Genomic DNA, 22947 nt, shown 5'->3' on the forward strand with positions numbered 1-22947 from the left:
TTAAACACCCAGGTGACAGCTGCCCTCATCTCCATGCCTCTGCCCTGCTCCCAGACTCAATGCCCAATGTCCCCACACTCCTGGGCCACTGTAGACAGATCCTCAGTTTGAGGCTGGCAGGACAGCTGTGGGTTTCCTGAGTCTCACCCAGGACACAACTCTGTGCTTTGCTTGCTTGGTTAAGTTTACTCTAGACTAGCAGTTCTCAAGCTGCTGACCCAGGACCTACAATGTTAGGGGTTCCTGGAGTCTTGTTAGATATGCAAATTCTGGGTACCACTGCTCCCCTGGAACCAGAAACTGGGGGTAGGGGCCAGCCATTTACATTTCAGCCAGTCTCTGATAGACATTCAAGTTCAGAACTGCCCCAGAGTTAGGCTCACTCCCCTTTCTTGACCATACCTCTACCCACCCTGACCGGGGCACTCCTCTGTCCCCATGCTGGGCCCTAAGCAAACCCTCCTGCCAACTGTGGGATTTCAAGCTGGTTCCATCTAGGTGTCCTTTACCTTCCAGACTGAGAACTAAACCGCTGCCAGCCAGCAAGGCTTCCCTGCCCGGTTCAGGAGCACTAGCACCCTACTGGGCCTCCCAGACCCCACAGGCCAGAGGGAATCGAAGTCAGAGTCCTGCCTCCATGGACACTATAAGAGGGACAGTTCGTGGACAGGAGACACTCTCATAACTCACTGGAAAGAGAAATAGTGAGATCCATGGACAAGCCCTTAGTGGGAGGAAATGGGGAGAGGACTGAGAACCCCTAAGCTCCCCAACCAGTCTAGATCCCCACCCCAGGAAACACTGCCAGCCCCCTGACCGCCCTTCCAAGCCACCTTCCCTTTAGGTGTCACTTTCTTCTCAGCTTCAGTTGCTCACCACTGGGTGCCAACGTTACCTGCTATGTCTCTGGTTGCAACTCCACAAATGTTGTCCAGAAATGCAGGGGCTCATCCCTCAGGGAGCACTGGAGATGCCGACACGTGAGACCGAGCGGCTCCCTGGCAAACATTGTTGTAATTATACATTGATCACCACTGTCCCTGTGCCCAGTCAGCCCTGTGCACTACTACACAACCACAAAAAGGTTTGCCTGTTACAGGCCAGTGGAACCAATCTCCTGGTGGGCACCATGTCCTCTCAGGCAGTCCACACACCCTCTGCTGACATGAGGGCCGCTTCCCACATCAGCTCATCTCCTCTGCCTGGCTGCACCTGCTGTGACAGCAACATTTCCAACCATGGCAGTGGTCTCCCCCACAGCACTCATTGCTGTCCATGTCTCCTTAACTGCCTCCCAAGTCAGCCAACTCTTCTTTGTCCCAGTTCAGCCTCTTTTCAATTTGCCACTGAGCAACTGAGAACATGCCATCACTATGGGGGGGTGGCCACAGAGAGATGTGGGGGGTCACAGTGAGCAGGAGGCTTAGATTGTCTCAAAGGGACCATAATTTATGTCTCTAGAATGTTTTCCAGCAGGTCCTCGGTGACAGACACAGTCAGTGGCTGTTAGCAGGTGTAATTGTTGGAAAAAATGAGGCAGAGAGGCAGAAAGACAAATCTGTGATCAAATTCATTCGGGACACCTTGAAAGCTAACCATGGTTTAAAAGACACTATTCGGTGTCTTTGAAGTTAATGTACAATTGGCCTTTTTAATTCCCTAGCTCTCAATCCAAGGATTCAACAAACCATGGATCAAAACATTCATAAAAACAAAATTGATGAAGAGACTTTTTGTCATTATTCCCTAAACAATACAGCATTACAAGTATGCACAAGCATTTGCATTGGATTGGGTGTTAGAAGCAGTGTGGAAATGACTTGCAGTATACAAGAAGATATGTACAAGTTATATACAAATACTAAACATTCTATATAAGGGACTTGAGATCCTTGGATTTTGATGTCCACACAGGAGGGAGAGGGGGTGTGTCATGGAACAAATCCCTCATAGTTACTGAGGGATGATATACCACATTCAGGTCATTCCCCATGAGGATGGTCAAATGTATTTGTCCACAGAATTCTATTCCATGGAATCTGGAATAGAACCAGTGTTCCGTGGAACACGCCTTGGGAACTGGCACACTCAGCAGCTGTGTGGAGTGAGGTGTGGCTGCCCACCTAATGTGACTTATCCACATCCACCTTTCCATACACATTGTATATATAGAAGGTGCTAAAGAAGAGATAGGAATGGCTGAACTGAGGCCTGCAGGGCCTGTTTCTGACAGAGTCTGGGGACTACAGCAGGGGTGTGAGGGACCTGGGAAGTGTAGGCAATGAAGGATGAAGAGCAAAGGGGGCTGGTCCTGGGCAGTCTGCTGGTTAGAAAACATAATCCTCAAACCCACCTTGCAGCCACCTTCCTAAGCACTTTGGCCTCATGGTTGCATTATATCCTACAAACAAGCCAATGAATCATTATTGCCAGGCTACAGAGCAAGGACTGAGACCTAAAGATGCTAAGAAACCTGGATCCATCAGGATTTGTAACAAGGACTCTGGATGATGAGACCTGCTAAGAACCCCTATGGGATCCCTGGCTGCCCAGAGCAGGGCAGAGGCAGACTTGACTGTATGTCCCGGGTCATGGCCACCATTCATGCCAACCAAGTTACCAAAACCCAGGCCCTCCGCCTGCCAACAGGCTGAAGAGTCCTCGCCTTTCAGGATATCTAACTCAAGATCATTTTCCCCACACTGTGTAAACATTTGCCAGGAACAAGCTTCTTATCTTCCCCAAACCTTGTTTAATCCATGCTCCAGTGCTTAGCAGCATCAGATCACGACAGCATCAACCCAAGAGTGGGCAGGTGCAGGGTTTGTGTGTATGGCTGAAACCAAGGACCTAGTGCGAGTCTGAGGTGCTATGCCCTTCTGGACTCTGCTTTTTGACTTTAACCTGCTCTGCTCACTTAAGGAAAATGGTTATTCTCTGCAAAGTAATTCCCTATGCCCTACAACTTCCAACAGATTGAGTTCCAGGCTTGGCAACAACATTCTGTGGCAGTTTCTGCAGCTTTGACCACATTTAAGCACTTTTCCAGCCCTCCCAAGAGGCCCTCAAGTCCTGGTTTTCAAGTCCTGGTGCAGGTCCAGGGAGAAAACTCACCCTGGATATACATAAACCTGCTGGAGAGCTCCAAAAACAGTTGTTTGCTACCATGCACATCCATGCATGCACATTTACTGAGCACCCTCTATGAATCCAAGCAGGTTTCAGAAGCTTGCCTGGTCCACAAAATGTGGCTGTCTTAAAAAGGGATCTTTATGAGTAAACAGAATGGCACTAATCCTTGTGAGCACAAGCTATGAGACAGTTTTACTTCACTGAATCTTCACTACAGTGCTGAGGTACCCAACATGATCCCCATTTTCTACAGGAGAGACTGAAGCTTGGGGAAGTTAAATTACTCTACAAAGGTCACACAGTCATGCTGATTTGTCACCAGGAGCCACCCTCTTTTCTCCTTATGCTTCCCTTTTGGGCTTTAAAAGGTTCAAGTGTATCATTCTCATTGTCAGAATCATGTTCAGAGCAGATCCTGCCACAGCACCAGCTAATGATGAAGGCATTTGTAATGGAGTGGGGACCCAAGTGGCTATCAGGGCTCCCCATACCATGGGAAAGGTTTGGTGGTCCCACAGCTGTGACTGGAGCTGGTAGCTGGATTGTGGAACCCCTATTCCAGACTCTAATCTTCTGTCAAGTGTTGAACAGTCATGGTCAAGGTGAGGACCTCCCTTCCCTCCCTCTCTAAAGCATGAGCTTCCTGTGGTTCTTTTCCTCCTTCCAAGCCCTTGTCACTGCATTGTAGCTCACTACACAACCATGTTTGCTTCCTTACATATATCTATATGACAACGCTTGAGACAAAAGCTTGTTGTCATTCACTGTCACACAGTGTCCCTAGAGCAGCACATGACCAGCACACAGAAGACTCTTCTGACTATTTTGGATGAATAAATGAATGAAGCCTAAACTGATCAAAGAAGATGCAAAAGGGCATCTTCTGCCCTGGATGAACTCGGGGTGCTGTAAGAACTTGCTAGTGAATAGCCCCAGATCCATCTCAGTGGCCTTTAATGAGTCACGAGGAGAGGACAGAAGTCAAGAAGTTGACTCCAAGCATCCTACAGCTCCATTGTCCAAAGAGTGTAAAGATGTAGATTCCATAAGAAGTTCTAGGGAAAATAACACCAGGGATTGTTTGGACACTGGGAGTCCACAAAGTCCACTCTATTAGATTGAACAGTGTCCCACTAAAATTCAGGTCTGCCCAAAACTACAGAATGTGACATTTTTTGAAGCCAGGGTCTTCAAATTAGTTAAGATGATGTCACATTGGATTAGGCTGGGCCCTGTTCTAGTGACTAATGTCCTCCTAAGAAGAAAACACAGAGATGTGCAAAGACACGTAAGGGATAATGGCATGTGAAGATGTAAGTGGGACTTCAGTGATGGTCTATAAGCTTAGAAACACCAGGGATTCCATCCCCACCAGAAGCTAACAAGTAGCAAGGAAGAATTATTGCTAGAGCCTTCAGGAGCATAACCCTGCTGACACTGATTTCATACCTGTAACCTCCAGAATGATGAGAGAATAAATTCCTGTTGTTTTAAGCCACCCACTCTGTGGCACTTTGTTATGGCAGCCTAGGAAACTAACACACCCACACGTACACATCCTGCCAGACTTACCTCATATCTTTAATGGAATTGCCAGAACAGTAAGGCGCAGGCAAGCCTTCTAACAAGGACATGCCTCCCTTGGCTCCAGCTTCCTCAGACTAAGAACCTCCTCAGACAATCGTCTTGATCAGATGGCATAGCCTGGCTGGGGATGCCACCTTTACTGGACCAAGGGACACTTTCTCAAAGAGACAGACTCTTCTCCAAAGATTTCCAGAGAAAAGAGGCTAAGGTCTGGGAAAATGCAGCACAAGCTCACCTGAACATTACTCTGGTTCATATTCCCTCATTTCTATATCATCTAGATCAGACACAAGCAAACACTAGGAATCAACAGACCATCAGCACCAAGATCACATATAAAGCAAAACAATTACTGGAGTTAAGGAGACTTAAGAGGTCACCTTAAATAAACACTTTAGTTTTAAAGGAGGAAACGGGGACAAAGAAAGGAGTGGCATTAGTTGCCCAAGTACATGCAGTGAGGTGGGGGCAGAAATAAGCCTAGGGTTCCCATTATTATTTAGGAAAGAAGGTCAAATTCCATTGCTCAATTAAGGAGTCAGTCATCAGGGCCTTGCAGGTGGTAAAACCTGAGGGGATGTCATTTCCATTGTAATTTACCCCTAAAGTTATATAATATACACCCTACATTCCATCTGTGGCAGCCCTTATGGTTGCCTGGAGTCTCAGCTATGGAGATTGCAAAAATGTCACTGGAGTGACTCACCAACGTGGCACCAGTTAACTCTGATTTTCACAGGCAATTATGAAATAGACATAATGGAAAAGAGTAATTCAGTCTCACTTCTGTATGAGATGATGCCCTTGAGTTTAAAAAAATGTTTTTTAATATAAAAACCAAACTTTTCACTGGCTCCAGCTTACTACCTCTGTTGAGTGTTCTTCCAATTTGCATGTGGAAGTTGTGCTGTGCAACTGCAGACAACGCCACCAACCTTGTATGATGCCCACTGCCACTAACTTGAACTTGGCAGCATCAGTCAGCTGAAATTTTAAAAAGAAGAAGGCAGAACATAGCACTATTTGCATAAAACAAACATCTTATGAAATGTCAATGTAAGCTACCATTATCTTTAGCTAAGGAGTAGCTAATGCCACCCAGTTATGAGTGACAGAAAACTGTCACAATCCCAAATAATTTCAGATGTTATGTTCAGGGCATGTGATAGCCTAAAGGACATAAAGGAAAAGATGTGCAGATTTTATTAATAGAAAGTCTATTTCTCCCTGTCCCCAACAAATAAACGGTGAACAAATATTTCAAGAATATTGAATAGAAGAGATGTCATGTCATTAGGCTGCACAGGAAGCCAGTGGAATTCAGTGAGGCTCTGGTGCTAGACCCTGTGCCTTTCCCAGACACCAGGACACTGGCACTGGGTAGCCCTTGGAGACAACACAGTCCAGTTGCTGTCACACTGTTTCAAGAAACTACAGGATGTCACAGATATGTCTCCAGGTCCCTCCAAACAGTAGTCTTTGAGACTGAGCCCTCTCTAAGTGAAAAGACTCTCATTAAATCGGCCTTATTTTTGGAGCTGTCTGTTAGATTTCATTTTTTAAAGGGTTATGTTGGCTTTTTAAAGTGTGGTAACTATTGTATCCTCATTGATAATAACATGGACTCCAAAACCGAGAGGTGTGACTTTGGGATAATTACTCAATTGCCTTGTGCCTCTGTTTTTTCATCTGAAAAATGGAGGTAATGGTATCTACCTAACAGGGTTGTTGTGGGGATTAAATGAGTTAGTAGTTGTATTAAAGAACAAATACATGGTAAGTGTTCAGGAACTGTCAGCTGCAATTTTTGTTGTTTTGAATCCATAATCTACAGAGAGGGATCTGAAACCCAGAGAGACAGCAACAAAGCAATGTGTCTGAGGTTACAGGGATTATAGTCCAGGTTCCTTAGCTCTAAGGCCAAGGTGCTCTCATGCCAGATGGCTGGCTCTACTGACCACCCAACCACCATGAAGGAAAACTGATATACCTAGTGATCATGGCTGGCTCTAGAGTATGGACAGAAGCCAACATTTCCCCTGTTTGATGTGGAAGCTGATTATTTGTCAAACTCGATTGAAGAATGGATTCAGCCCTGATTGTTTTTCAGCCACTTGAAATGTCCCCAAGTGGGACTGGATGATTGAAATGAAAGGCAGCAGAGATAGGGATGGATGGATGTGGACTGCAACCACCCTGCCCTTGCCAGCACCAGTCAATGCCACCCTTTCTGATCCATAGTCAGACAAGTTATCCATTGCCCTCTACTGCCACCCTTTCAAGCTATACAGGCATGCTCCTTCTGCCATGATGTTATCCTGGCCTCCAAGATCTCACTTCTTTCTTTCACTGAAATGCTTCTGAACGGCAATCAGTGATGAACCTTACGATCAATGTGTATTTTTAACGTGGTAGTTTTTCTTTTTTCTTCTTAAAAACTATTATTAAATCAATGACTAGTCTTATGATTAGTGGCATATTAAAGTAGAGGAAAAGCAGGACCTTGTAACAGACACAACAGAGCCCTCCATGTTCTCTAGAAAAAAACAAGTGAGGAAAACAGGCTCAAGTCCCGCTGTTGAATGCCTCTCCTATGTCCAAGGTGTCAAGCAGGGTGCGGCTGGGCTCTAGGGAGGGAACAGCACTGTCTATGGGGGTGGAGGCTGGGTGTGCCCAGGCAAGCAATGTCTGGAACAGTCCTACCCCATACTTTGAGCCAGGCAGCCTTCACAACACTCTTCACAGACGCTGGATACAGAAAGCTCTGCCTAGGCTCAGAGTTTCCTGGCAGGCACCCCAGCTACCAGAAGGCTGGGCTGAGGCTCTTCTGCTGACCCAGCCACCCTGGCCACGACAGCACACTGGAGAGAGCAACTGTTCCTACCTTTCTGCCATGCACAGGATTGGCGCAAGAACATCTGCTCTCCAGGAGGACATTACTGCAGCTCCCACATCCTACCCTCAGGATCAAGGACAATGTGATGCTCACCTGGGAGTCTGAAATGTCTCCCTTCCTTGTCAGAGAGGTTTTGGGGCAGGGCACAAGAGCCTCAGCCTGTCTGTGCCTCAGCTTGAGTCCCACCACTTCCCCAGCTGTACAACTTGAGCTCTACCTCCTCCTTTGGAAAACAGAGGAGAAAAATAAGAGACCTCCATCACAGGCCCCAGGAAGGGAGACAAAGAGGTAAGGAGAAGAATGCTAGGAATGTGGACCAGCTCAGAGATTGCCTTTCGCCTGGTAAATTGCTATCCAGCCTTTGAGCGTTTAGCCTGATATCACCCCCATGCAACCTTCCCTAGTCAACTCTCCCCACCTTCTCTAGTGGCCACTATCCTTGATGCATAAGCATGTTTGCCTCTCATGCTACATCTGAGAGCTGAGTTCCCCTCTTAGAAGGGGAGCTTCAAGCACAGGGGCTGTGGTATGGCCACCCTTGAGCCACCAGCATTCAGAACAGGACCAGATTCTGTGTCCATGGAAGGAACAGACAGGATGGGATAGGATGGCATGAGATGCAAAGAGCAGACTAGTGGTGCCAAGTCTCAAAACACTTTCTGGAGGCAGATTCAAGGAAGGAAAAATAGGCTTAGTATGTGAAGTAATTCATCAATTGGTGACCAATGTGTTTGAGGCCTGGGACAAGCAGGTCTCTCTGGGGACGTTAGACCAGTCCAAGCTCCTGGGCCCTGACTATGGGAGAATTCTGTTCAGTTCAAAGCAGTCAGGGAACTCATGGAAGGGCCCACTCTAACACACACACACACACACACACACACACACACATGCTGCTCTGATAGTTCCTGCTGACTGTCGGCTCCATGGCAAATACCATGGTGCAGGACACTGAGCCCAGCAGAAATAGACATCAGTGCTGCCTGCCTTGCATGTGCTGAAGGGACCACTGTCTTGGGCCCTCAGACCCCACCAGTCCCAGGGAGCAGAACCACCAAGGTTCCTGCCAGGCTTTCCTTGGGGAGCCACTCAACTATCCTCTTGCCAAGAGAAAGATGCCACAGCTCTGCCACTGAGGAGTTGACAAACCTTACACTTCTGCAGCCCAGAGTCTTACCCCACAGAGGCCCCTTGGGTAATACTTTCACCACAGAAAACTCATTTGATTTAACCTTTCTTTCTGTGATGACATTTTAACAAAAAAGTCACTTAAGACCCGCAGTGAGAAATACATTTTACTAGAATAATACATAACCCAAATACCATTTGCCTTTTTTTTTTTATCAATTCTTGGTTCATTCATCATCTTTATTCAAAATCCATGAAGAAACAGCAGCCCTCAAAACTGCTGGGCGCCTTTTTTCACAGAGCTCAGGTGAGATGGCAAGGAAAAGGGAAGGGAACATAGGACTCCATGTGGACACAGTCACCTCTTCTTGACAACAGCCCTGGAGAAGGTCTTCCTCTGCCTCCACCTACAACCCCGGGCAGGCAACTACATATTCTGGGACCCAAAATCAGCTTTGTTTTTTTCTCCAAATGAAGCACCATGTTACGAGAAAAGGAAGGGGTCTGGAGTCATAGATTAGAATCACTGCACAGTCAATCATAAGCAGGTGATTGGGGTAAATTACTTATGCCTTCTGACAATGTTTCCAAGTCTGCAAAATGGGTTTAATACATACGTCATAGAATTGCAGTAAGGATAAGTGAGAAAGCAAATGTGAAAGCCTAGCAGAGCTGGACAAAATACAGATGCCTAGTAAAAGTTGATTCCTTCATTAATTCATCCCAAAAGCACACAGTTGAGAGAAGGTTTTCTAGTCCATATCAGCACAGAACTGTGCCCAAAGATCTTCCACGAAGCTTTGCAGTTGTGGATATAGTGCTGCCTCTAGAAATTTTCAGGCAGTGAGGTATATGAGTGGCTGCTGGGCAGAGCCAACTAGGGGGCAGTCATCTATTTGGAAAGGGGAAGTGGATAATAACAGCTGCCACCCATCTGCCCATTTCCCCTCACCACAAATATACGGGAGGGCAGGTATTAGGATGACCTTTCACATAGGTGAAGGGACCTCTGATAAGTGCAGGGCATGGCTCTGTCTGTCTCTGTAGACACACTCATAACTCCTTCCATTAAAGACACAGGACCACTGTCTACATTCATTTGCTAGTTACCCTAACAAAGGACCACAGATGTGGTCCCTTACACAACAGAAATTCATTTTCTTACAGCTCTGGAGAAGTCTCAATCATTGTAGCAATGGTGGAGGGGGGGTTCCTCTGAGAGCTGTGGGAGAAGGGATCAGTCCCATGTCTCCCCCTGGACCTGCAGATGGTAGCTCCTCCCTGTGTCTCTTCCTTTCTCTTCCCTCTATGCATATCTGTCTGTATGTCCAAGGCTCCCCCTTTTCATACAGATACCAAGTCCTCCTGGATTAGGACTCACCCGAATGACCTCATTTTAACTTAATTAGTTCTGTAAAGTTTCTCCAAAATCAGGTCACCTTCAAAGACTAGGGGTGATGACTCCCACAGAACATGTGTACAGGACACAACTGAAACCATTCCACAACTCTAGATGCTGGGCCTGCCAGGACACAGAATTGGGGCTTCAGGACTTGCCCTGGACACAGACACACTGTCATTATCATCAAACCAGCCTCTGACTCTCACCACCCCCGTGGGGCACGGCACAGCACCATTTCTAAGCTCATGGATGGTCCCATGTAGGCTTCTGTAAATAACATAAGTAGATAAGCACATGGTGCATTATTTATTATGAAATGCCATGTGGATAAAAGTGCATTTAAGTTCATCCAAATGGAAAATGCCGCATCTTTAATCCCCTTTTTAATGTTGGGCTCCAGAGGCTAAGAGACGCCATTTATCCTGGGTCATGTGTAGGAAAATGGCAAACCTGAACTCGTGTGCCTCACCTCACATGGGGACCAGACTCTCTCTTCACATCATCTGTCTGAGGTGTCATGCAGAACCCTTCATAGTCCTCAAGTTCAGAAGTGGCAGGAAACACATAGAACTACCTATTTCCTACATGTGCTTGTTCTTTCTCATGACTTCTAAATTTGCAAACCTTCTCCTGATGTTCTCAGATTCATCCTTCCCTACAAACAAGACTCCCCCATCCCAATGGGCTGACACCCCCTCAGGATGTGAAGAAGCAGCTGGCAGGGGCCTACCCTGCTGAACACTGGGGTTGAAGTCATTCAGCTCTTCACCTCACGCCTCTCCACATCTGGAGACTCTGCTCTCCCTGGCTTTGTTCCCACAGGGCAACTTCAGCTCAGCCTGAAGTCTGTTTTTCCGGAAGCTTTGCTCCAGTTGTCTAAAAAAGGCCCCTTGGCAGAGGAACAGCTGAGAGCTGGGAAGACAGGCTCTGCTGCTTCTTACTGCAGAACTCCAAAGACTGAGTGAGGACAGCTTCCAACACAAGTCTCACCGGGAAGGGCCCCAAGTAGTTTCCAACTTGTGAGTTTGAACACTGAAGCTGCAGGAGGATTTAAATGCTCAGACATAACTGACATTTTCAGTGTCTCCTCCATGCAGAGAAGGAACTGTATCATCTCACCTAGCCAGAATTCTATCCCAAGTGACAAATGAGGAAACTGAGGCTCAGGGGCTTGACTTGGCTTGGGGCTGAGGATGGAAGCTCACACACTTGGCAAGTGAGATTCAAACCCAAGATTTCTCATGCCAAATGTAACACTCTCTCCACCCATCCCTGCCTCCCCAGACGCCACACTTTTGTGGAAACTATTCTGAGAAATCAAAGCACCTCTTTTCTATCCAGAACTATAAATATCCAGAGAGAGGGAGATGAGATGAGAAAACAGACATCCTTTCCCAGAATTTAGGAGAAAATTTTTGCTAAGCTCCCAAAAGTATTTTGAGTTCTAAAAGCCAGAAACTGTTGGTAAGAAAAAAAGAGGAAGGGGGAGGGGAGGCAAGTGGAGAAGACAAAGAGCTTTGTGACTTGATGTTGCAGCATGATGGCTGGATACCAATGCCCTAAAAGGCAGCAGTGACCTACTGGATGCTGAAAGGTAGAGAGGCACCAGGCTAAATGCATTTGCTTGCTTAAAGTCCTACAAGAGCCTCATGAGAGGCTCCCTCATGATCCCATAATACCTTATGGGATTAAGATGTTAGCCTCACATTACAATTGGAGAAATGAGCTCGCAAGATCCTGAGGCGACTCACAGGCAAGTGCCTGAAGGAGGGGAACTAGAGTGAGTGTCAGACAGCTCCACTGAATGAGGTTCCTCAGTCTTCTCTTCCACAGCTTTTTTTTCTTTCCTTTTTTTTTTTTTTTTTTTTGGAGGGGGTGGGGAGAGAAAGCATGGAGGGTAGAAATACTAGAGTTTGAACTCGGGGCTTCAAGCTTGCTGGATAGGCACTCTACCATTTGAGCTAAGCCTCTAGCCCTTTTTGTTCTGCTAATTTTGGAGACAGTGTCTTGCCTAGGCTGGTCTGAATTATAATCTTCCTATTTCCTGCCTCCCACTAAAGCTGAGATGACAGGCACACACACGCCACTATACCCCACTTTTTTTCTGTTGAGATGAGGGTCTCATGAACTTTTTGCCTGGGTTGGCTTTGAATTGTCATCCTCCTGATCTCAGCCTCCCAACTAGGTAGGATTACAGGCATGAGCCACTGGCGCCTGGCCCACAACCCTGCACTTTTCCTCTGCTTTACTTGGGGGCTGAAAGAGTCAGCTGCCTCAAATGCAAACTCAAAAGCTGTCAGTGTTTATCAGAGTGGCGCAAGTGGTTCCCAATTCCCGAACAAATTGGTTGCTAAGGTTGTTTGGAATTGAATGCCAATTTTTCTATCAAAACTCTGCTAACCCAACCACACAGCACATGTACCCAAAATGAACTCAGCTGATTTTACTGTAGACTGCCCTGTCAGTAGGCACTAGCCACATGCAACTGGTTAAATGAAATGTGCTCATTAAAATTAAGTAAGTTAGACTGGGCTCACATGTGGCATGTGGCTACTGAATATATACTGAGTAGGGCAGGTCAAGGGCATGCACTTCGTTAGAGAACCCTCCGTCCACTGCATGGCTGTGATCTGCCTTCAGAAGTTAAATTGAGGTTCCAGGGACACACAGTCCTCCCAAGAGAAATCACTGCACACTGTAGGGGACAAGAAGGGAGGCTTTACAATCACATAGTTCTCAGTGTGCACCAGCTCTGATGCTTCCTAACCATAACCCCATCAGTTTGTGCCTCAGTTTCCCTGTCTGGAGCAAGGGGACAATGCCCTCTTCCCAGGTGTCTATGAGGGTCAAGTGAGATGATGCCCAGAATGCCCAATAATCACTCTGTCACCTAACGCTACCTGCCACACATGCTGGGCAACATCCCCTCTCTAAGCAGCAATGACTGCCACAGTCTGGGCAGAGTGGTGAAGGGTGAGCTAGGACTTCTGGCTGCAGGAGGGTAGGCTGTGGACTCTAGTCTGCCAATCTCCTCCAGCCATCTCTCATTTTGGTCCTTGCATTAAATTGATCTAAGGCCACATGCAAATCAGCAAGGATGAGTAAGTACCTCAATTGTAGGAGCTGGGAAGGAAAGGGTCACAGGAAGAGAGAGCTGGAAATCATACAAGGAAGATCTTAACATAGGAGAGAAGCCCCTTGAGCCCTAAGGGATCTGTCCATTCAATGAACAATTGCTGAGCACTTCAGGCCTTACCTTAGGCATGAAGAAAACAGATGAATAAGACATGGCCCCTGCCCTTAAGGCTTCCACATAACAGTGGTAAGACTAACAGAAAACAAGTGCATGAAGTAGTGTGGCAAATGCTAAGAGGTCAGAATGACCAGCAAGTTCTGGGAGCTGGGACAACAGATGGTGGCTACAGGGATGTTGAGAATGGCAAGTAGAAACCGTGCTTTCACTTTACCTTCAAGACAGGGTAGGAGGTGTGTCAGGAGCAAGGAGCAAAGCCATGGGGAAGACACACTGTGTCATTATCTTAAACAGCTCCATAGAGTTTGGGACTTAGAGGAATCCAACACAAGATGTGGATGGAACAAGCAGAGCATGAAGTCTTAGGGCAGCAGGCCAAGGAGACTTCTGTCATTTGTGTGTAAAAATGTGCATAGATTAGGGATCATTTACACTACTTTTCAAAATTTAAAGCCTATACAAAACATGAGCTTCCATTGGCTCCAGGATTACACAGTGCTAATACATGAGTTAGCAAACTTTTTCTTAAGCAGCCAGATAGTAAAACATTTTAGACTTTGTGACACATCTCTGTCTCCCAGCTCCTCAGCTCTTGGAGCTGTACTGCAAAAGCAGTCATGGGCAACATATAAATGAAGGAGTGTGGCTGCATTCCAATAAAGCTTTATTCATGAAAACAGGTAGCAGGCAGAGTTTGGCCCTGTGGACAAACCCTGCCTTCCAGAACGTCCTTGGGACCAGCAGGCAATTATGAAAAAGGACTGTAAACAAAGATATTGTATTGACATTGATTTGCCTAAGTGTGATAAGTACGTTGTTCTGCAGGAGAATGTCTTAGTTAGCAAGAGGGACGGGTGAAGTATTTAAGAGAGCATGATGTCAATAATTCTCACATGGTTCTCAGGGATAATAAGTATCTACTGAAAGAAAGATAAGACAATGTGGCAAACTGTTAACAATGGGGAGTCTAGGTCAAGGCCACATGGATGTGCAACTTGTTACTGTTTTTAATCTTTCAAAATACAAAGTTTGGATGAAAACTGGAAACTTGTGCTACTTCAGAGTTGCAAAAGGTCCTCATGAGCAGACTACTGTGAACTTGCTCCATCCTTTAGACCTCTCTCACCTGGCCTGGCAAAAGCTTTTCTTTTCCTATGGATGGGAGAGCACTTTTGATCCTATCTCTTTCTTTTCATGACTAGTTCTACAATACCAAAGGACATTTGGATTTTTTTGGTGGGGGGGTCATTGGGTTTTTTAGGGGCAGAGGGGATACTGGGGTTTGAACACAGGACCTCATCTACCACTTGAGCCACACATCCAGCCCTTTTTGTTTCTTAGATAGGGTCTTGCGCTGCCATCTCGCACTTTTGCCTGGGCTATCCTCAGACCACAGTCCTCCTACCTCTACCTCCCAAGTAGCTGGGCTAACAGGCATCTGCTACCATGTCTGGCCAGAGAAGGACAATTAGAGGCAAAGTGGGTGCACAGGCTGGGCATGGTGGTGCACAGATGTAATCCAGTTACCTAGGAGGCAGAGGTAGGAGGACTGTGGTCTGAGGCTGACTTCAGGCAAAAGCATAATATCCTATCTGAAAAATAACTAAAGCAAAAAGAATTAGGACATTGCTCAAATGGTAGAATGCTAGTCTAAATTCAAACCCCAGTACAGCCAAGAAAAAAAAGTAAGTGCACATTCCTGGATCTTTCTTGGGTCCCTTTTGTCTGAATTCCTGTTCCTACTAAACAGACTCATTTCCTTTTGAAATCTGTGGAAGCCATTAGTGCTCTGCAGTGTGGCATGCTCTGTGCCCTCTTTGGCGGTGTTTGCTCACAGGCCACCTGGAAGCCCACAGGTGATTTGAATGAAGCTTTCTGCTGAACCAGGAGCCACTGCCACTGTTAAAAAGGTTGGTGGCAGCACTTCTCCAAGGAAACCAGACCCGAAACTCCAATGATTCCACTGCGGGGTGATTTCCTAATTCTTGACTTATTAGAAATCAATACCATGAAAAATACTAACACCTCCATTAAAGTAGGCATCCATTGATTTCCATTCAGGAGGTGGAGTTATTTGGAAGCCCAGTATCTCAAAGAGCTTCCGCTGGGATTTTTCATCTGTCAGAGCAGTAGCATAAAGAATGAAACACACAATTCCTGGAAAGGGGGAAGGAGAGGGTAGAGAGAATGATCACTCAGGCTTCCATCTCCCCCACACATACATCTCTGCTAGCATTACACAACCTCACCGCTATGCCTGGAGCTGTACTTTGAATCTTGAGTGTCCCCCAAAGTTGAAGCCTTGTCCCCAGCCTGTAGCCCTACTAAAAGGTAGTAGAGCCTTTAAAGAGTTGGGGCCTACTGGAAGGAAGTTAGGTTATCAATGACATGCTTTTGTAGGGATATTGGGAACTTAACCCCTTCTCTCCTCTCTTTTTTTGCTTCCCAACTGTCCTGAGGTGAACAGTCCTCCTTGTCACATGCTCCCACCATGATTCACTGTGCCACCATAGATCCAAAGCAACAGGGTCAAGTGACTATGACCTGAAATCTCTGAAACTATGACCCAAAATAAACTTTCCTCTTTATAAGTTGATTTATTTCAAGTATTTTTTACAATAATGGAAAGCTGGCTCACATATTTTGTGACTTTCAAGGGCCCTGCCCCACTGTCAGGCCCTGTGACTTATTTTGGCCAAAGGAATGCAAGCAGACATGAAGTATGGCAATCCTGAACAGAAATTTTAAATGTAACTGTGCAATTTGGCTTAGCCTCTTGCTCTTCTCAGCCACCATAAAATAGGCATGTCAGGGCATGAGAAAGTGTATGGAGCAGAGCCACAGTCCAGGCACTGCATGAGGAAGAAATAAACTTTTGCTTTGCAAGCCACAGGGAGTTGGGGCTGTTTGTTATGCAGCCAAACTTAGAGACAACTGACTAATCACCCTCCAATACAAGTGACTAATCACCCTCCTGAGCACAAGTTGCTACAGGAAATCTGACAGGTCTTTGTACCCCTATCTTATGGCTTGTTCCCACCTCCACCCCAACAAAGTCCAGACCTGGCTCCATCCTCACTGTGAGTCATTTTCCATCCATTTATACCCGTAAGGATCCTTAAGGAGTGAGTCTTCCTAATAGTTCCCTTAGTTCACTACACATTCCTGCTAGTGACTCTAGCTGGAAAAGGAAAAGGTGGTTTTAATGTTTCAGCAATCCCACTGGGGATCTTGGAGTGAAGATCCCACCCCCCCCCCTTCCCTTCTCTGGTGAGGTTCCACACTGAGGGCTGATGGATCCATGCTCCTGAAGACAAAGAGATAGATACATGGGAGGGAGCACCAAGTCTGAAGTCTGGAGTCCTGGATTCTGATTCAGGCTAAGTCAGTAGATCACAAGGCTCCCTTAGAGCTGAGTCTCTAAAGGCATGGGTGACCTTAGCCAAGTCACTCTCCCTGTCTGAACTGATGGGAAATTTTCAAATTTCCTTGGAGAGTTCTCAACAAACAAGAGGTCCTCATCACCTGCTCCAGCCAGATCATTCTGTTGTTCTATTAAACACACCAGGTTTCCAGATAAGATTTTGTTTGTCTAAAAATTCTATGGCTAAATACATTTCAAAGTCACCAAGCAGGTGATCTCTGAAGGCCTTTCCGGCTCATGAACTACTCAGATGCCTGACTTCCTGTACATTCATGAATGACACCACCTTGTCACCTTGTCAAGAGTTCACTGACACCCAAAGGTCAGCCAGTGGGGAATGCCTAACAACCCAAAGTGCAATGAGGCAGATTCACCATAACTCAATGAAGAGCTACAAAACAGCTGTCTCTATTTCTCCACAGCTATTGAACTTTGAAAAGCTAAAAAGATAAACAACAAAAACAGTTCAGAGACACCAACTGTGGAAGGGAGCAAGATTTTAGCTTTCCTCTTGAGGTTTACATCCTGCTTAGGGTCACGGGGTAAGACACTGCATGTCCCCATCCCAACATCCCAATCTGGAAAACTGTTCTTTAGAGTGAGATTAAACTCAGACCACACTGTACAGCTACCAAGCCTTGGAAACTACTCAGAGTGTGGAATGTTGCTAGACTGTTGCTTGATCAGATTTCTGTCATTCTCTTTCTCTTAGTCACCCTCTCTGTGAATTCTTTTAAGAAATTCTGGTCACAGGGAACTTGCAGGCCATAGGGTCACTCCCTAAGGGACAAAGCCCCCTGTGGGAGACCCTCATTCCAAGCACAGGAGAATGGGAGAGACTCTTAATAGTTAGGCCTACACTAAACAAGAGGCCACTTCTCATCTCCCCAGGCAAACTGTCCTTCCCAAAATGACTGCACAGTGCTCACTGTGACAAGAATCCATTCTTTCACCAGCACTGACCACGGAACACCAGGTCAGAACCAGGGAGACTGTGACCTACATTCAGGCTAACTAGGCAAGCAGGACAGAGATGAGAAGTGGGGATTGGAAAACAGGACAAGAGGTTGCTGGAGAAACCAGAGAAGATTAATTTAAACAGAGAGAAGCTGGTCCACGGAGACAGGAAGTGCTCAGGAAAGAGAGGAACTCTGACTCGGGGAGATTGACATAAGAGGGACATGAGCAGAGCAGGCCACTTGGGAAGCAAGGGCTGCTTGGTGGGAAATGTACAGTGCACTTTTCCTGGCTGGGCAAACAAGCACACAGCAAGTGGCCTGGTTTCCTTTGTAAGCAGAGATGTGAGTGAGCTTAGCCAGGAAGGAAGTCACAGGAAGGGTGAGTCCCAGACTGACAGGAAGAGATGGCCCCTTCTCATGGATCCCATGGAGGGCAACACTGGCTGAGCACACTGTGCATCATTCAGTGTGTTAAACCGAGTGTATCATGGGCCACCCCATAGCCTCCTGATTTGTCTGTCAGTTTCCTTTCTTGACCCCACCCCTCTATCTGCCACACCTTGGAGAGAACAGCCTTTTAACCTGCCGGTCTGTCTGTCTTCTCCCTTCTTAGCTGCTCTAGCTGGTCCTACCCTGCCTATAACTGGTTCCCTCCCTCACAGCAGCCTGCTGGATCTGCTCACACCTTCAGCCTTACTTGGTTTCCTGCCACACACTTCTTGGGTTTTTTTTTTTATGTTGCTGTTGTTGTTGTTTGTTTGTTTAAGACAGCATCTCACAATGTAGTCCAGGCTGACCTCTAACTTGTTATCCTCCTACCTCAGTCTACCAAGTACTGGGATTATAGGTGGCCATGCTTGGCTTCTCTGGGTGTCTTGAACACTCCCAGTTCAGACTCTGCCCCCCACAAGGACTCTGCCCTCTGCCCAGAAATCTTTTTACCCTTGACTCACCTCACCAGCTCCTTTTGCTTCAGATCTCAGTTTAACAGTCTCAAGGCTTCTCTCCCCACCAAGCTCAAGAAGGGTCTTCCTACACCACCTGTTACTCTCACCAGATGAGGCACCTCTCACAGCATGTGGGGATCCATTCGCTTTGGAGCTCAGCCTGAGGTAAGTGCCTTAAGGAAGATGATCTCAGCTCTCCACTGCATCCCACACCAGTGCAGGCCTGGTGCAACCAGGGCTGAACACATCACTATTGTACAATTGAATAAATGGGAAACTCATTGGTCTCCAAATACTCACTCTCCAAATTGCCCCAATGCCTTCCCTCTTACCAGTTAAACCCACAGCCCCCGGGAGAAATGAAGTAGCACTAGTCCACATTCATTGAGTGCTTTTCATGGGACCCAACTTTTTCCCTCACAGCAACTTAATAAGGTAAGTCTTATTATTTCTACTTTACAGATGAGAAAATTCAGGGATAAAACAAATTAACAGTTTGCCCAAGAGCTCATAGCTAGCAAGTGTCGGGGTCAGGATTTGAACCCAGACTGACTGGTCCTTGACCCGTGTGTTCAAGCCACCATCAATATGGCAACTTTCAAACACAAATGGAAAAGGTCCCAAGGATGCATCTTTGAAGAATCAACTTTGGTTCTGTATTGTGGAAGTCAATAAGTCTACCACGAGTTTCCTCATCATACTGGAGATGAGGCAATTTGGGGATAATTCTAACACTGCAAAATTAGTGCTGCCCTAAATCTGGCCCTGTGTTTCCAGAAGCCCCCAAGGCTCCTGTCCTCTAAATAATGAGGTCAGGTCACAGTGAAAGCAGTCCCTCTGGTGGGAGAGGCCTCTCCCCGGGGCAGTGAGACACGTACAGGTCAATTATAGGCCCAGGGCCCCTTTGTGGGCCAAGTTGGCTTTGACAACCTCTTGTCAATCAGCCATATCGGGGCCCAACATAATGGCTTGACAAAGAACATTTCACTGTTGTTTAAAAAGACTTTCTCCACTGAGCCCATAATGCCTAATGAGGTTATTTAATCCAGAAAGAAATCCAATGACCAGAGAAAAAAATTGTTATGTGAACATTTTTTGCACCTGCATTTCTACAAGTTCCTAATTAACCCAGCAGTGACTGTATCTGTGTGGTGTCAGGCTGTAAAGGTGTTTATTCCATCCCAGAGTCCTCACTCCGCTCCTCTGCCCTGCAGGGAGAGGAGCTGTGAGCTGTGCATCCAGACATGCAGACTGTTGACCTAACACTTCCTGGGCACTGGAATTCCCTGTGAAGCACTTTACACACCCAGATCTCCAAGATCCATCTGGGATATTCTGATTGAGCAGATTTGGGTGGGGCCCAGAAATCTATTTTCCTGGCTCCAGGGGTCTCCTCCTGGAAGCAGGCCTACAGGGCAATATTTAGACAACACTGGGTAGTGATGGAGACACCCTTATAATGCAGGGTCTCACAGGGTTCCAGGTACAGCCACTTGTTCAAGGGATCCTTTACCAGATAATATGTGAGCCTCGGTTTATAGAAAAAGAGATATGCAAGCACATGTTTGCCCCTTGAGCAACTTATAAGGACCAAGGGAAGTGATAAGAGTAAAATAGTAATGAAAATTTGTAAAAACTAACATTGATTTGACTCTTGGCCATGTGCCAGGCACCAGATGTAGCTTTCTGCCTGCATATCTCGGTCTTCATAAAAACTGTATGAGGGAGTTATTATTGGTATGTCTGTTTTAAAGATGAGTAAGTTGAGGACCAGAGAGTTTAGTGGCTTGTCCAAAGTCACCCAGCTTGGGATGTGAACTCAGGTGTGAGTCCAGGGCCTGGGCTCTGCTACAGTCTCATGTGGCCAGTTCTGTGCATGAGATCCTGTCCTGGATCCAACCTTCCTGCCCTATCCCTCACTGACAGCATCAGGATATGAAGGTCTAAGCTGAGGACCAGCACAGGAGGACATTGAAAATTACACATGGCTGACCAGTCCCCTTCTGAGGAGAACAAGGAACAGATGGCTCTCATGTGGCCCTTACCTTCCTGCCAGCTGTCAGGAATTTCTTGAAGAAGCATGCACCAGTTTCTGCTGACAAAAAAGAAGGCAAACACAATGGCAGTGAAAACTCCAACTGGGGGCAAGTGTTCCATTTTGCATTACCAAATCCAGAAGCCAAAAATATTGAGAAGAATTTTTTTGGTGGTACTAGGGTTTGAACTCAGGGCTTCAGGCTTAGCTAGGCAAGAGCCCTACCACTTGAGCCATAGCTCCAGACCTTTTTTCTCTGGTTATTTTGAAGATGAGTCTTGCCTTTTACTCAAACTGGCCTGGACCATAATCTTTCTATTTTACACTTCCCACCATATTTGTGACGACAGGTGCACACCACCATGCCCAGCTTTTTTCCACTGAGATGGGTTCTTGTGAAATTTTTTCGCACGGGCTGGCCTAGAACTGTGATCTACCTGATCACAGCCTCTTGCATAGCTGGGATAACAGGCACTCTCAACCACACCCAGCTATTGGTTGAGATGGAGGGGGTCTCAAGCTTTTTGTCAGGGCTGGCCTCAAACCTCAATCCTCATGATCTCAGCCTCCCTGGTAGCTAGGATAACAGGCATTGGCCACAACACCCAGCTGAGAAGAATTCTTAAAACAACAGCCCTTGCACTTGTACATTTGACAAGGTGCTACCACTCATTTATTGAGCACTTGCTCTGTACAAACCCTTTCAAGATGTCCTTTCTCTCTCCCTTCACAATAACCCACAGCAGGACAATATCTTTGCCCATTTTATAGGTGAGAAGCCTGGGTCTGAGGTATCAGTGAAGGAAGCCAAGGACCAGCAAGCAGATATTCACATCGACCTAACTCCAGAGCCCCATCCTTCCTGAAGCACACTCGTGTCCATGAAGGTGGGTAGCCTCAGCAAGGTGGATGTCCTGAGGTAGGAGTCCACAGTTGACATGCATATCCCAGAGATTCCCTACCCACAGCTTTCCATATGAAGATGAAGCTCCCAGTCCCACAGCAGGGCCGTAGCATCCCCACCACTGATCACATGACAAGCTTCACCACTGCACGAGTCATAAGCGACCACCTTCCCCAGTGCTTTCCTATAGCACCAAACAGGAAAACCTCCCTGTAGGACAACTGCCATTGGGTCAAACCAAAAAAATAAAACTGGGCCTCCATTTTACAGATGGAACCAAAGAAGGTCAATGGTTTTTAAAGACTGCAAAATAAACTCCTGACCCTGCTCAGACCAGAAAGCTGGTCCAATATGCTCCCTCAGACTGAGGAAGTAGAGAGCAACTGAGGGCTATGAACACTGGGTAAGCCAACCCTTTGGTCTGGACTGAAAGGTCCTGATAGGGATAGATCATCTGGAACTTCTATATAATCAGGCATTGTCTTAAAAATGCCTAACCATACCTACAGCCTGACAATGTCACATGTCTCAAAGACTCCAGGAGGAGGCATCAGACCTAGTTTCTAGCTTGACATTTTATCCACTTAAAGAAATCTACAGCATATAGCCAACGTGACATCACATGAGGTTTATTTAGGTTTGAGGTTTGCCAGGTGTCATGAAAATATACCCTCCAGCACCTTGCAGTTTCCAAGATGACCAGAAGGAAGCCAAGGCACTCTGGATAGGCAGGAGCTCATGTCAAAGGGGGAATCCCTGCTGCAGAACAGCCTGGAGAGCCACACAAAACAGATGGAGCCAATTGAACATCTCTCCCAGCCAAGGAGTCGTGTTAGAAGAGCAAGGACAAAGCGGGAGCATTAGTATAAAGTACGCTGTGCGCTCATAAAAGCTTGCTGCTCCATCTCCCAGGAGGCTAAAGAATTGTTTGCTCCAGCCTAGCAGCCCCAAAGCATGCAAATTAATAGCCATGATTTATCATGAGGTATTTTTCACTGGCACTCTTGGCCCAGGTTTCTTTAAGTATTTTGGGTTCATCTGTCTAGTATGTGCCTGGTGGAGTTACCACTACTAGGCAAACGACATCATAAATCCAACATTTAAGAGAGGTTTATTTAAGCCAGTCTAGTGCCCAGGTCCAAGCTCATTACCACGAATACAATTAATTCTTGGCAAAGTATTGGACAATGGAAGCCAATCCACTGCATCCGAGAGCCACCAGTGGTCACAGACTCTGTGGGGGTCCCAAGGAGCCGGCTCTCCACTCCAAAGCCACTTGCCAT

At 46.5% G+C, this 22947-nt stretch overlaps 1 protein-coding gene across 3 annotated transcripts in view; it reads right to left on the reverse strand.

The window, feature by feature from the left end:
- Positions 1 to 22947, reverse strand: part of Galnt18 (polypeptide N-acetylgalactosaminyltransferase 18) — a 322267-nt gene that overhangs the window by 254307 nt on the left and 45013 nt on the right. The window contains exon 1 of one of the 3 annotated variants that reach the window (XM_074041447.1): positions 20771 to 20817. The exons of the other annotated variants lie outside the window; for them this stretch is intronic. Coding sequence (XP_073897548.1) covers positions 20771 to 20807 — 37 coding nt within the window. The 5' untranslated portion in view covers positions 20808 to 20817. Of the gene's footprint in view, positions 1 to 20770; positions 20818 to 22947 lie in introns of those variants that run through there. 3 annotated transcript variants of the gene reach the window in all.

The sequence above is a fragment of the Castor canadensis genome, chromosome 1, assembly GCF_047511655.1.
Source record: "Castor canadensis chromosome 1, mCasCan1.hap1v2, whole genome shotgun sequence".
In the NCBI taxonomy this organism is placed as follows: Eukaryota; Metazoa; Chordata; class Mammalia; order Rodentia; family Castoridae; genus Castor; species Castor canadensis.